This window comes from Pongo abelii, chromosome 10, assembly GCF_028885655.2.
Source record: "Pongo abelii isolate AG06213 chromosome 10, NHGRI_mPonAbe1-v2.0_pri, whole genome shotgun sequence".
In the NCBI taxonomy this organism is placed as follows: domain Eukaryota; kingdom Metazoa; phylum Chordata; class Mammalia; order Primates; family Hominidae; genus Pongo; species Pongo abelii.
In genome coordinates, this window is record NC_071995.2 from 108,811,716 (window position 1) to 108,825,565 (window position 13,850).

At 42.8% G+C, this 13,850-nt stretch overlaps 1 protein-coding gene and 1 long non-coding RNA gene across 4 annotated transcripts in view; one reads left to right on the forward strand and one right to left on the reverse strand.

The window, feature by feature from the left end:
* The window catches only part of ANKRD13A (ankyrin repeat domain 13A), a 40,290-nt gene that overhangs the window by 21,529 nt on the left and 4,911 nt on the right, over positions 1-13,850 (forward strand). For 2 of the 3 annotated variants that reach the window (XR_008512388.2, XM_009248239.4), the window contains exons 7-13: positions 3,320-3,386; positions 5,029-5,110; positions 6,981-7,042; positions 7,785-7,918; positions 8,756-8,913; positions 9,921-10,034; positions 13,062-13,222. Coding sequence is in view for 2 of the 3 variants with exons in the window: in XM_009248239.4 (XP_009246514.1) it covers positions 3,320-3,386; positions 5,029-5,110; positions 6,981-7,042; positions 7,785-7,918; positions 8,756-8,913; positions 9,921-10,034; positions 13,062-13,222 (778 nt within the window). In the remaining variant the exon portion in view is untranslated. The remainder of the gene's footprint in view (positions 1-3,319; positions 3,387-5,028; positions 5,111-6,980; positions 7,043-7,784; positions 7,919-8,755; positions 8,914-9,920; positions 10,035-13,061; positions 13,223-13,850) is intronic. The other variant, XM_002823729.6, reaches the window with a different exon arrangement.
* LOC134759454 (uncharacterized) lies at positions 449-7,790 on the reverse strand. The gene is made up of 2 exons (XR_010135679.1): positions 7,443-7,790; positions 449-3,984 (listed from the first exon to the last, which is right to left on the reverse strand). It is a non-coding gene; the product is annotated as an uncharacterized LOC134759454 (long non-coding RNA).

Below are 13,850 nucleotides of genomic sequence, written 5' to 3' on the forward strand. Positions count from 1 at the left end.
TCTGCCACTGTTCATCCGTAGTGATGAGAGGGGGAGGAACTGAGTGCCATCAGCAGGGCTCCTAAATAACTGTGTGACTTTGGGCAAGTGGCCTCATCTCTCCAGTTTTCTGTTTTCCTTAGCTGAAAGAAATAATGGAGTGAATCTAGAGATGAAGTCTCCAAAGTCTGTGACTCTTAAGATGTCTTGAGAAGAGACATTGTTCCCCATATTGTTCAACAGTAGAGTTGCCAGAGTCATTGTTCGTTGAAGTGCGATTTATGAAGAGAGGGTGACGATTCCTGGCTATTACCCCACTGAGTATAAATGGGAAATGATAGCATATTCCATCTGTACCAAGGACTAAGGCACATTTTGTATTTTTGTGCCCACAGGGTTTTCAGAGTGCTCAAGCTAACTCTTTTGCAACTGACAGTGTGTAGCTGAGAGAGAATTTTTGGAAGACAGCTGCTTTGTTTTAATGGTGCTCAGAATTAAATGTGTGCTTGTCGTGCATTGAGCAAGAATTGAGCCACTCCTTAGGATTGATACCAGCTACGAAAAGAATATAGCTGCTCTTGAATGTGAGGTTTGTTGGTATAAAAAGTGTGTGAATTTACTTCTGATCAGAGGTGTGGGTATTCATTTTAATTTGGAAGGTGTGGCCTTCTCTCCTTTTCTTTCTTTCTTTTCTTTTTCTTTTCTTTTTTTTTTTTTTTTTTTTTTTTTTTTTTTTTTTGAGATGGAGTCTCACTCTGTCGCCCAGGCTGGAGTGCAATGGCATGATCTCGGCTCATTGCAACCTCCGCCTACTGGGTTCAAGCAATTCTCCCACTTTAGCCTCCCGAGGAGCTGGGATTATAGGCACCCTCCATCATGCCCAGCTAATTTTTGTATTTTTGTAGAGGTGGGGTTTCGCCATGTTGGCCAGGCTGGTCTTGAACTCCTGGCCTCAGGTGATCTGCCTACTTTGGCCTCCCAAAGTTCTGGGATTACAGGCATGAGCCATGGCACCCAGCCCCCTCTCTCATTTTTTGATGGTCACTTTTGTCCACTTTTTTCTAATCTGTTACTCAGAGCTTATGTGTGCAAATTAATACCGTGCCCTGATGAATTTTTGGCCTGCAGTATATACACTGTGGTTGCAGTTTGAATTTTTCCCTTCTCTGAAAGATTATGCTTTGCCCACCTCAAACAAAATATTCCCTGCCACCTTCAGAGCCTTTCTCCTGATTGTGTAGCAACCACCAAGACACAGTGCCTGTGAAGTGGCCTTTGGTGTGGTCTCAGTGGAGACAGGCAGAGGTGAAAATGGCACAAGAAGGAAGCCAGGTGTTCTATCATCTTCGGATGCTTTTGCATGCAAAGTTACCAAGGGCCACAGAGTTATTAGGAAATTAAAATTTAAAACAGGGTATGAACATTGGGTTGAATAACTAAACTGCTGCCAAGAGTGGAAATGCTGAGCTGGGCGCGCCGGCTCACGCCTGTAATTCCAGCACTTTGGGAGGCTGAGGCGGGTGGATCACGAGGTCGGGAGATCGAGACCATCCTGGCTAACACGGTGAAACCCCACCTCTACTAAAAATATAAAAAATTAGCTGGACATGGTGGCGGGCGCCTGTAGTCCCAGCTACTTGGAAGGCTGAGGCAGGAGAATGGCGTGAACCCAGGAGGCGGGGCTTTCAGTGAGCTGAGATTGCACCACTGCACTCCAGCCTGGGCGACGGTGTGAGACTCCATCTCAAAAAAAAAAAGAGCGGAAATGCTTAGGGCAGTAGAGGCAGGATTGCCAAAGGAGCAGAGGTAGCCCGGTGAGGAGCTTGGTGGTTCCTTGGGAGAAAAGCATAGCGCTGTATTCCCAGCATGCATGAAGGGTGAGGTGGAGCAGATGTAGTCATCTTTCCATCCATCAGAAGAGTCTGTGCCAGAAAACAGTGACTTCCTGTGGCAAGACATCAAATGGCTTAAGCAAACAAGGAACTGAGGATTGAAGGAAAAAGACTATCTCGATTTTCTGGTATTGATGATAAAAGGGGATTGTGGCTTATTAATCAATTGAGTCTGGTTCCTTACCTTCTGCCCCTGTGACTGTTATCTTGTTTCTGAAGTGTAAGTTGGAGATAGCATTTGGTATAATCCTTTTAGGATTCCTCTGTTTCCATCCACGGGTTGTGCTGTCCTAATTGTAGGCAACTGGTAGGAAAATGGGAGCTCTGATCCCTCCTGTTCTGATGGGCTAAAATACACATGTAAACTCATTATACCATCTGGACTAATTTCATTGACCAAATCCCATTAGAAGAAAAGCAAACTATTTGGAAACAAAATGCAAATAACCGCATATGTTCTTTGTAATGTGGCTAACCTGCTGCTGTTCCCTGAGCTTCCTGCATGACATCCCAACCCACTCAGTGGTCAGAGCAGAAGTCAGGCTATTGCCCTAGCCAGGGCCAAGAGGAGCTGGGATGTGATGTCCTAGACAAAGGGTAGGGCTGGTCAGGGATCCCCAGTGAGAGGGAGCATTTCCCAGGGCAAGCTGCTTTGAAAAAGAATCAGAGCCTCCTGGATGCTTTTGGCTCCTAAATACATTTTTTTTCAGGAGTATGTTGAGTTGAATAACTGAGATTTTGGGCATATTACCAATGCTGCATCTGCCACTGGAATGCTGGACTACTTTAAAAGGAGTTCCACAGAGATGGAATTAACAGCTGGGCTAAAAAAAATCTGTTTTTCACATCCTTTCCCCTGCTGCACCAAACCTGCCCAAACATGTGACTCACAGCCATTTTGCAGGCCTAACAGCATCTCCAAGCAGCTCACCGCAGTGATGAGTTCCTGGCCCACCTGCTCTTTTGTAAGGAGCAGGATGGTCTGTGCCTCATTGTTCTAAGAATTCCTCGATTGAGATGTGGCTACTTGTGGAGATCCCACCACTGACATCCATGTCCCCAGTTAAGATGACCCAGATAAATGCTCTGACCTGGTTACCACCTTGTGGCAAGCCCTTGGATGCTGCTCATCTTCAGTCACTTCTTTGGGACTGCTGTCCAATAAATGTCACCACCTTTGTCCTCAATGCCTGCAGTTTTGTATAGAAGCCAAGATTGGAGGCTTTCTATGCCTGGGGTGAGGCAAATTGATTAATAACTGTGGGAGGAGGGTGGAGGGTGCATAAGCCATCTGTCATTGCTAACCGTCTCCTGTGGACAATAGGACCATGATTTCCAAGTGTCCTTCACTAACTTAAGCTGGGGGGAAAAAAACTATAAAGGCTACAGATATAAATCTGAATGGCATATTGTACATGTAGAAATTTGTGGTGTTCACTTTTTATCAGAACTAAATCCGGATTCTGGGGCTGGAGGACAGATAAAGCAGAAGTTGTTAATGGTTACGAAGCAAAGGTAAAAGGAAACTCTTAAAATAAGATTTAATATAGCTATTTAGCTTCTATGCAAATGAGGAATCTGTTCCCATTTTTTTCATGCATCTGTGCCATGGAGATGCTCTGGGGAATGAGAACTGTCTAATGTGTCTCTCACTTGGATTTTTGATTTTGTCTTATTTGACTTTCAGAAAATAGGATAGCATGCCCTGAGGAGGTCTGTAGCTATGCTAAAGAGAAACAATATGGTAGAGAAATGAGTACAGGTACCAGTTGTTCTGGTAGGAATGACAAGCTAGTCATTCCCTTAATTATTAAAAAAAAAAAAAAAAAAAAGGAAGAGGAAGGATTAGACTTCACATGTGTTCAAATGTTGTGTAGTAGCTTTTGAGTCTCTTTTGTTAAATCAGCTTAATTGTAATCAGCAGGCTCACAGCCCATTTGCATGACATCAGTGCATTTAAAACATAGTTGTAATAGTGGAGACGATTGTTGATCCAGTCATCTGGCATTTTGTCAGCTGGAAAGCTGTTTCCCGGCCTTTCAGTCCCGCAGTACAGCAGGGATTGATGGCTTTTGGTGATGGAGCCCAGTGCTGCAGGGTCCTCTGGTGGCCTCTGAGTGAGCAAAGAAAGGCTTACGTCATGCTCAGCAAGATACGTTTAGAAGCACTTGTCCTAGTGCTGAGTGTGTTTTCTGCAGCTTTGAATGTTGGGGCTCCTCACGTGGCATATAGAGAGAATTCTTTGTTAACTGTTATGTTTGATTTTCTAGACCACCACATTCCCCAGTTATCCTTGATAACAGAGCATTTGCTCTGGCAGTTACAATAATTTTTGTCAGTGCACGGAATGCCTTTTAAATAGTGACTTGCTGGTTTTCTCTACAGCTCATAAGTCTATAGAGAACCTTGTGTTCATACCTTTCTCTTCTGCCCAGCAGATGGCTGTCTGAGTCATACTAGTATTACAAGACTACCAGCAGAGGCTGGGTGTGGTGGCTCACGCCTGTAATCCCAGCACTTTGGGAGGCCCAAGTAGGCAGATCACTTGAGGCCAGGATTTTGAGACCAGCCTAGCCAACATGGTGAAACCCCATCTCTACTAAAAATACAAAAATTAACCAGTCATGGTAGCACACGCCTGTAATCCCAGCTACTCTGGAGGCTGAGGCACAAGAATCGCTTGAACCCAGGAGGCGGAGGCTGCAGTGAGCGGAGATCATGCCACTGCACTCCAGCCTGGGCAACAGAGGGAGACTCTGTCTAAAAAAAAAAAAAAAAAAAAAAAAAAAAATTACCAACAGAAGTATAGGATCCTGGTTTGGGTACCTTAGTTTAATAGAAACCCAGGTGGAAACCTAGATTGCAGGGCATTTGTTTGAGACTATTTAGCCACAGCAGGGCACGCAGGAAGATGCAGCCTGTCACTGCTAACTCCTTGGTATTAAAACTGTCAAACATGGGCGGTAACTGCTGATGCATTTTTCAGTTGATAGTTTATATACTTTCTCTGAAGGATCCTAATGATAGTTAACCATTTCTCATTTTTATTTTGCTGGATTGTTTTCTGTTTTTTGCTTCAGCATTCTTGCTTTTGCTGTGCTTACTTTTGGAGTTTTGATTCCCTGTGTCACTGTTTTCTTTCGCATACACCTCTCAGGTTTACACAGTAAACAATGTGAACGTGATCACCAAAATACGCACAGAACATCTGACCGAGGAGGAAAAAAAGAGATATAAAGGTAATCACCACCACCCTCCCACCTCCTGTTTTGTTGTTATTTTTTAAGCCTAGAGGGAACTCTTTGTTGGCTCTGTTAAGTTTAGGGTTAATGTGATTGGGATGTGTTAAACCTAACCCTAACTTCTTCTTTTTTTTTTTGAGGCAAAGTCTCACCCTGTCACCCAGGCTGGAGTGCAGTGGCATGACCTTGGCTCACTGCAACCTCTGCCCCCCGGGTTCAAGTGATTCTCCTGCCTCAGCCTCCTGAGTAGCTGGGATTACAGGCACCCGCTACCACGCCCGGCTAATTTTTTGTATTTTCAGTAGAGACGGGGTTTCACCATGTTGGCCAGGCTGGTCTCGAACTCCTGAAATCAGGTGATCCTCACCCACCTTGGCCTCCCAAAGTGCTGAGATTACAGGTGTGAGCCACCGTGCCTGGCCCCTAACTTATTTTTTATAAAAATTTCTGGCCAGGCACGGTGGCTCGTGCTTGTAATCCCAACACTTTGGGAGGCCAATGTGGGCGAATCACCTGAGGTCGGGATTCAAGACCAGCCTGACCAACATGGAGAAACCCCATCTCTACTAAAAAAAATAAAAAATTAGCCGGGTGTGGTGGCCCATGCCTGTAATCCCAGCTACTCAGGAGGCTGAGGCAGGAGAATCACTTGAACATGGCAGGAGGAGGTTTTGGTGAGCCGAGATCATGCCATTGCACTCCAGCCTGGGCAACAAGAGTGAAACTCCATCTCAAAAAAAAAAAAAAAAAAAAAAATTTCCTGGCTGAGCACAGTGGCTCACACCTGTAATCCCAACACTTTGGGAGGCCAAGGTGGGCAGATCACTTGAGGCCAGGAGTTTGAGACCAGCCTGGCCAATATGGTGAAACCCTATCTCTACTAAAAATATAGAAATTAACCGGGCATGGTGGCACACTCCTGTAGTCTCAGCTACTGGGGAGGCTGAGGCAGGAGAATCGCTTGAACCCCAGAGATGGAGGTTGCTGTGAGCCAAGATTGTCCCACTGCACTCCAGCCTGGGCGACAGAGCTAGACTCTGTCTCAAAAAAAAATAAAAAGGAAAGAAAATTTCCTTAGACTGACTCATTCTTGGAGGTGTTTCCCCATAGTTGGCCTCAGCTGTAATTAAAGCTATTCGTGAGGGCTTGTTTATGCGTTATCAAGAACAATTGTTGAATTCAGCCAAAAAAGGAGATAAGGACATTTGAGAATATTTATCATTGGAATGACTGATTTAGTCCAAACTATTGTGATGAAAGATTTAGACAGAACTTGGGGTCTGAGCAAAAACATTGCATGTGGTTGCCACATCCCAGCCCCCTCCCAGCCCCACCAGTTCTATGGCCTTGTGAAATTACTTCTGCTCTGTGCCTTAGTTCCTCAGCAGTGAAATGCAGGCGATACCCAACCTTCCTTAGAGTTATTGAGAGGATTAGATGAGTTACGACGTGGAAGCCTTTAGAATGGCGCCTGCAGTATATGGTAAACATGCAGTAATTGTTCACCAGCACCAGCGCCACCATTGCCATTACTCCACTTTGACAGATGAGGGAACTAAGGCCCAGAACACATGGGTAGCGAGTGGCCAAGGTGGGGTTGGAATCCAGGTCTGGCTCACTCCAAAATCCAGACTCTTCCCATTATTCTGCTTTAATTCTTACAACTGTTTATCTAGTTTAGAGATCCTCATGAAAAGCACCCTATAAAGGATAAATTAGTTTATGGTTATTGTGAATGATTTGATCAGCCAGTCTGTAATTGCATTTCCTAATGAGGTAGCTTGGACCAGAAACTTTAATGAAGATCTTTTTTTATAGCCACGAGTAAGATATAATATTAGACTTTAAACTCCCCCCCCCTCCGTAGCGGACAGGAACCCGCTGGAATCTTTGCTGGGAACTGTGGAACACCAGTTTGGCGCACAAGGGGTAAGTTGAAGCAATGAGCTTTCATTGCAGTTAGATGAAAGGAAACAACTTGTCTGTGTCTGGGATGGCATTTACTGGATCCTGAACAGCCCACTCTTTGTAAAGGCCAAAGATACCCCCAAGCTGGAATTTGAGATACTCTTTTGGAAGAGAATTAGATGAGTGACTCTTTGAAAATAAATAAGGATTTTAGAGGAGGGGTAGTGATTATAGAAATCAGGTGCTTTCCCTCTTATCCATTATAAACGAGGGGCCTCTTTATAGAAATGGAACTTAAAAAGGATTCAGGACTTTATATTGCAACAGAGCACCTTAACAAATATTTTCTTACTTGATGCTCACAGTAACTATATGAACTTGGTATAGTGGATGTCCCTGCGGGTCAGAAAAATGAAATTACCTTTCCACTATCAAAGCTAGACAGGGAAACAGCTAGAACTTCAACTCCGAGTCTTCCAAGTCTCATGCACTTTCAGATGTTTCTTTCTTTTTTTCTTTGCTATAATCAGGAGATAAAAATGTAAAGGAGAGTAGAGAAATATTTTAAAATGAAGAAATCCATTACACTTCCCGTGTAGTTTGGTGATACCCTCATAGATTTTCTTGTTCCACGCAAAAAAGTTAGTGAATAGAACTTCCCGGTCTTTAGCTGGTTAACACGTCCACCTCAGACACTGAGTGCCACAGGCCTTCACTTATGAACATCATTTGGCATTTCTGACTCTCCTGAGTTCTGGCTCAGCAGGACCTCACCACGGAATGTGCTACTGCAAACAACCCCACAGCCATCACGCCTGACGAGTACTTCAATGAAGAGTTTGATCTGAAAGACAGGGACATTGGAAGGCCGAAAGAGCTGACGATTAGAACACAGAAGTAAGAGAGGTTCAGCTGCCATTTTCAACCTATGTATGTTTCAGAAATTGTGCTGTTTTATGGTGTAATGTTGGATCATTCCGCTGCCCTCCCCCCCACCCTTATTTTTTTTTCAGACGGAGTCTCACTCTGTCGCCTAGGCTGGAGTGCAGTGGCACGAACTCGGCTCACTGCAACCTCTGCCTCCCAGGTTCAAGCAGTTCTCCTGCCTCAGCCTCCTGAGTAGCTGGGACTACAGGCGCGTGCCACCACGCCCAGCTAATTTTTGTATTTTTAGTAGAGATAGGGTTTCACCATATTGGTCAGGCTGGTCTCGAACTCCTGACCTTGTGATCCGCCCGCCTGGGCCTCCCAAACTGCTGGGATTACAGGCATGAGCCACCGCGCCCAGCCTCCTCTGCCCCTTTTTATAAAAAATAATTTTAAAATTACTTTGCCATGAAAGCTAACAGTAGATTGTCCATGTTATTAGCTCTTTTCCAAATAGAATCTAGATTGGATGTAAGAATTCCTTTTTTTTTTTTTATTGCTAACCAGCTTCAGCTGATCAAATTCAAATGCAACTATTCTACCCGCTATCATTTCTTCATGCTTGCTGTCAATTAAGGCTTTGATCATGGCAGGTTGTCATGCAGGTCGCTTGCCTTTATTGCCAGATTTTAGGGTGATATGAATTCCTTGTGGCCCTAGACATTTGACCTTTAATAGGTCTGAATTAAGAGATGACTGGGCAGAGTGTGGAGTAAGGCTGCTGTTGTCTAGCCTACTGCATAGCAGTAATCTCCTTTTGCCATCTGGTGGAGATGACCTCAGTCTTTTCTTGGTTGAATTCTGCAGGTTTAAAGCAATGTTGTGGATGTGTGAAGAGTTTCCCCTCTCTCTGGTGGAGCAGGTCATTCCCATCATTGACCTAATGGCTCGAACGAGTGCTCATTTTGCAAGACTGAGAGATTTCATCAAATTGGAATTCCCACCTGGATTTCCTGTCAAAATAGGTACTGCTAAATAAACTTCAGCAGCACTTGGAGGTTCTGCCCATGTTTGTGGGTGGCAGCATGTGGGTGGCAGGATGCTTCAGGGAATTGGAGTGCTTTAGGTCAAAGTAGCTTATAGACATAATAGAGGAGGTCAGAGTTCTCCTGTGGTTTGATTTAAAGAAGTGTTATGATTGGTGGTTCATTTTGCGTATCAAAGTCAAGAGATCTCCAACCATCGTTTCTATTTGCAAATGGTGCTGACAGATATAAAAAGGCATAAAAACATGACACAGTCATTGTTTTAATGTCAAACCTTAATTCAGTGAGACTTCAAATTAGATAATTATTTGAGGAAGACAGTTGACACCAAGATCCTTTGATATGTAAATATGATCTACATCCCAAGCTAGTATGCATAATGCTATATATGTATATATCATACATACTACTCATGAAGAGTATTAATTTTGGATAGTTGTATGTTCATGATACTTGAACCCTGGCTTGATGACTTACTCACTGTGATCTAGGAGAAAATACATAACTCGTTTTCTCTTTTTTTTTTGAGATGGAGTCTCACTCTGTTGCCCAGGCTGGAATGAAGTGGCATGATCTTGGCTCACTGCAACCTCCGCCTCCTGGGTTCAAGCGATTTTCCTGCCTCAGCCTTCTAAGTAGCTGGGATTATAGACATGCACCACCACACCCAGCTAATTTTTGTATTTCTAGTAGAGATGGGGTTCTATCGTGTTGGTTAGGCTGGTCTCGAACTCCTGACCTCAGGTGATCAGCCTGCCTCGGCCTCCCAAAGTGCTGGGATTACAGGTGTGAGCCACCGCGCCTGACCGAAAATACATAACTCTCAATCTCAGTTTTCCCGTCTGTGTATTGGGAAGGGTTGTTATAAGGCTTAAATAAAATTATACTTATCAAAGTACTTGTCATAGTAAGCACTTAGTAAATGATAACTATTATTGTTATTCTCAGTAAAGTTTACTTATAAGAGTTTTTATTTTGTTTGTTAGAAATTCCCTTGTTTCATGTCTTAAATGCACGGATTACATTTGGAAATGTTAATGGCTGTAGCACTGCTGAAGAATCTGTATCTCAAAATGTGGAAGGGACCCAGGCTGATTCAGGTAAAAAAATAAATAAATAAAAAGTTTAGTTTTGTTATTTAAAAAAAAATTTATGGCCGGGCGTGGTGGCTTATGCCTGTAATCCCAGCACTTTGGGAGGCTGAGGTGGGCAGATCACCTGAGGTCGGGAGTTTGAGACCAGCCTGACCAACATGGAGAAACCCCGTCTCTACTAATAATACAAAAATTAGCCGGGTGTGGTGGCGCATGCCTGTCATCCCAGCTACTCGGGAGGCTGAGACAGGAGAATCGCTTGAACGGGGGGAGAGGCGGGGGGACAAAGGTTGCTGTGAGCCGAGATTGTACCATTGCACTCCAGCCTGGGCAACAAGAGCAAAACTACATCTCAAAAATTATAATTCAGTCATCATATTCATAATTCACTCTGAAGCTGGACTATCTGAGGGAGTAGATGTCTGTGTTGGATGAAAGAAAATTTCAGATTTAGTTTAGATTAAGCAAAAAAAAACTTGTAGAATATATATGATCCTAGTTATATTAAAAAGACAGGATGTTCTTAAAAATCAGCTTTATTGAGGTGTAATGTACATACAATAAAATGTTCTCATTTTAAGTGTGACGGTTCAGTGCATTTTTTTTTTTTCTCAAATACAGAGTCTCACTCTGTCACCTAGGCTGGCGTGCAGTGGCACGATCTCTGCTCACTGCAGCCTCTGCCTCCCAGGCTCAAGCGATTTTCTTGCCTAGTCTCCCAAGTAGCTGGGAATACAGGTGCATGCCACCGTGCCTGGCTGATTTTTGTATTTTTATTAGAGACTGGGTTTCACCATGTTGGCTAGGCTGGTCTGGAACTCCTGACCTCAAGTGATCCACCCACCTCAGCCTCCCAAAGTGCTGGTGTGAGCCACCATACCCAGCCACATTTTGACAAACGTATGCATCTGTGTAACCACCACCACAGTCAAGATAGATAGCATTTCCATATGCCCCCAAATTTCCTTACGCTCCTTTGCCATCAATACAATTCATGATTTTAGATGCAATTGTAAATGGACTTATTTTCTTAATTTCATTTCCAGTTACTAGTATATAGAAATATAATTGAATTTTGTATTTTGACCTTGAATCTTTTTTTAAAATTTTTTAATCTTTTTTTTTCTTGCACAATTGCGTGGCCAGCATTGACCTTGTTTATCTTGTAACATGGCTGAATTTACTTGTCTTACACTTTTTTTGTAGATTTCTTAGAATTTCTTACATATATGGTCATGTTGTCTATTAATAAAGAAAATTTTACTTTTTCCTTTCTATTTTAAGTTTTCATTTCTTTTTCTTGACTTACTGGACTGGCTAGGACGTCTAGTACAATGCTGAGTAAGAGTGGTAGGAATGGCTGTCCTTGTCTTGTTCCTGGTTCTAGGGGAGGAAGGATTGTTGTGCCATTAGGTATAATGTTAACTGTGTAGGTTTTTTGTAAATGTCCCTTATTAGTTGGAGGACATTATTCTCTTATATTTCTAGTTTGCTGAGAGTTATTACCATTTTTAAGTATTGATTTTTGTGAGATGCGTTTTCTGCAACTATTATGATGGTCCTATGTTTCTCCCCTGTAGTCTACCAGTAGGAGGAATTAAAAGCATTTTAATATATATAAATTAAGACTTCAAATAAAAACAATTGAACTTGACAATAATATACAACTTTACATTCCCATATAGCAATAAAGTTGGGTGATATGTGTTCATGAGGTTGTGCAGCTAAGGAACACTCGTGTACTCTTGGCAGGAAGAGGAGATTGGTATAGTTCCTTGAATAAAACATTCGGCATTACTGTATAAACTGAAGATGTGTATGACCTAGCAATTCCTAGATGTGTACCCTAAAGAAAGTTATGCACATGCGCATCTGGAGACCCCAGTACTGGGCAGCAGCATCCATTCATAACAGCAGAAACCTGGAAACGACCCAAATGTCCCGAGATGGTAGAATGCGCTATTGTGCTCTATTAATACAACAGAATAACATATAGTATTGAAAATAAAAATTTATAGCTATGTGCGTCAGAACTGTTGAATTTCAAAAGCATAATGTTGAATGAAGAAAATCCAATTTGAAGAATAAATTCCACATGATTCCATTTATGTCGAGTTCACAAACAGGCTAATACAAGCTATTAGGATGATATACATGTGGCAAACTCCAGAGGAGAGCTAGGCAGTGTAAACAACTATTCTGAATTATGTATTTACCTCTGGAGAGGAAGAAGGGAATATTGTTAACAAGGGATGTGCCCGCAGTATGGTATTGATAGTGTTTTTTTCTTTTTTTTTTTTGAGACGGAGTCTTACTCTGTCACCCGGGCTGGAGTGCAGTGGCGTGATCTCGGCTCACTGCAAGCTCCGCCTCCCGGGTTCACGCCATTCTCCTGCCTCAGCCTCCCAAGTAGCTGGGACTACAGGTGCCAGCCACCACGCTCGGCTAATTTTTTTTTTTTTTTTTTGTATTTTTAGTAGAGACAGGGTTTCACCATGTTAGCCAGGATGGTCTCGATGTCCTGACCTCGTGATCTGCCCGCCTCAGCCTCCTAAAGTGCTGGGATTACAGGTGTGAGCCACCGCGCCCGGCAGTTATTGATAGTGTTCTGTGTCTTAGGCTAGGTGAAGGGCACACAGGCATTTGTTTTATTATTATCATTTTTAAGTGTTCAGATATTTTATATATACTATCTTTTATATATTTACCATATATCTTCCTGCAAAAGGAAGAAACACATTGGTGTGACTGTGCGTATGTGTTTAGGGGGAGAAATCTGCGCTTTTCATTTTATAGTCTTGTGTATTTTTTTATGACTGTTCGTTGTTTCCACTAAAATCAAGGAAAAAGAAAAAAGCTGTATTCTGTCACTTTTTTCTGTCATGCTTCCTCAGAATCTCTCATATAATAGTAAGCCTTGATTATTATAATTTTGAGCCTTTCTTTCTTTTTTTTCTAATGTAAAACATTGCAAAAAATTGGAGTGGAAATTTAATGAACTCAGACACTGGACGGTTGCCTTTTGTGTTTCAGCTTCCCACATCACAAACTTTGAGGTTGATCAATCTGTGTTTGAAATTCCCGAATCTTACTATGTTCAAGACAATGGCAGAAATGTGCATTTGCAAGATGAAGATTATGAGATAATGCAGTTTGCCATCCAGCAAAGTCTGCTGGAGTCCAGCAGGAGCCAGGTGTGTTTATCAGAATATTCTAATGGCAGGGCGTGGGAGGTCTTACCCTCTGGGTTAGCCTCAGTGTTTGGCTAATCTGAAAGATTTATTCTAAATATCAAGTTTGACACATTCATGGTATTTGCATAGGTTATACTTTGTGCATCTGGTCTTCTTACAAAAGCTTGTTATGTAAGAGACCATTTACATAATCCCAGTCAGCACCATTCACAAGATGTCTTCAGGCAGACTTTCCTCTTCCTCATATTCACGCACATAGCTTGTAATTCTGTACTTTTCGAGATGTGCGTGCTTCATCATTTTCTAGCACTGAAGCAGTAAATTACTGCTGAATCACACCATCATGTTTTTCCTGAAGGATTACCTACGTATCAGTAGTCTCGGATGAAGGTAGTGAAGTGGATTTGAATCCCACTCCCTCCACAAAGGGTACCATCTCCCTAAACTCTCTCTGGGTCTCTAGTGAAACAGCAAATGAAGGACGGAACAGACCTGTGTAAGCAGTAGGCTTCGTGTGTGTGTGTGTGTGTGTGTGTGTATGTGTGTGTGTGACTCTATGTTGCCCAAGCTGGAGTGCAGTGGCTGTTCCCCGGCACGATCATATTGCACCCTCAAACTCCTGGGTTCA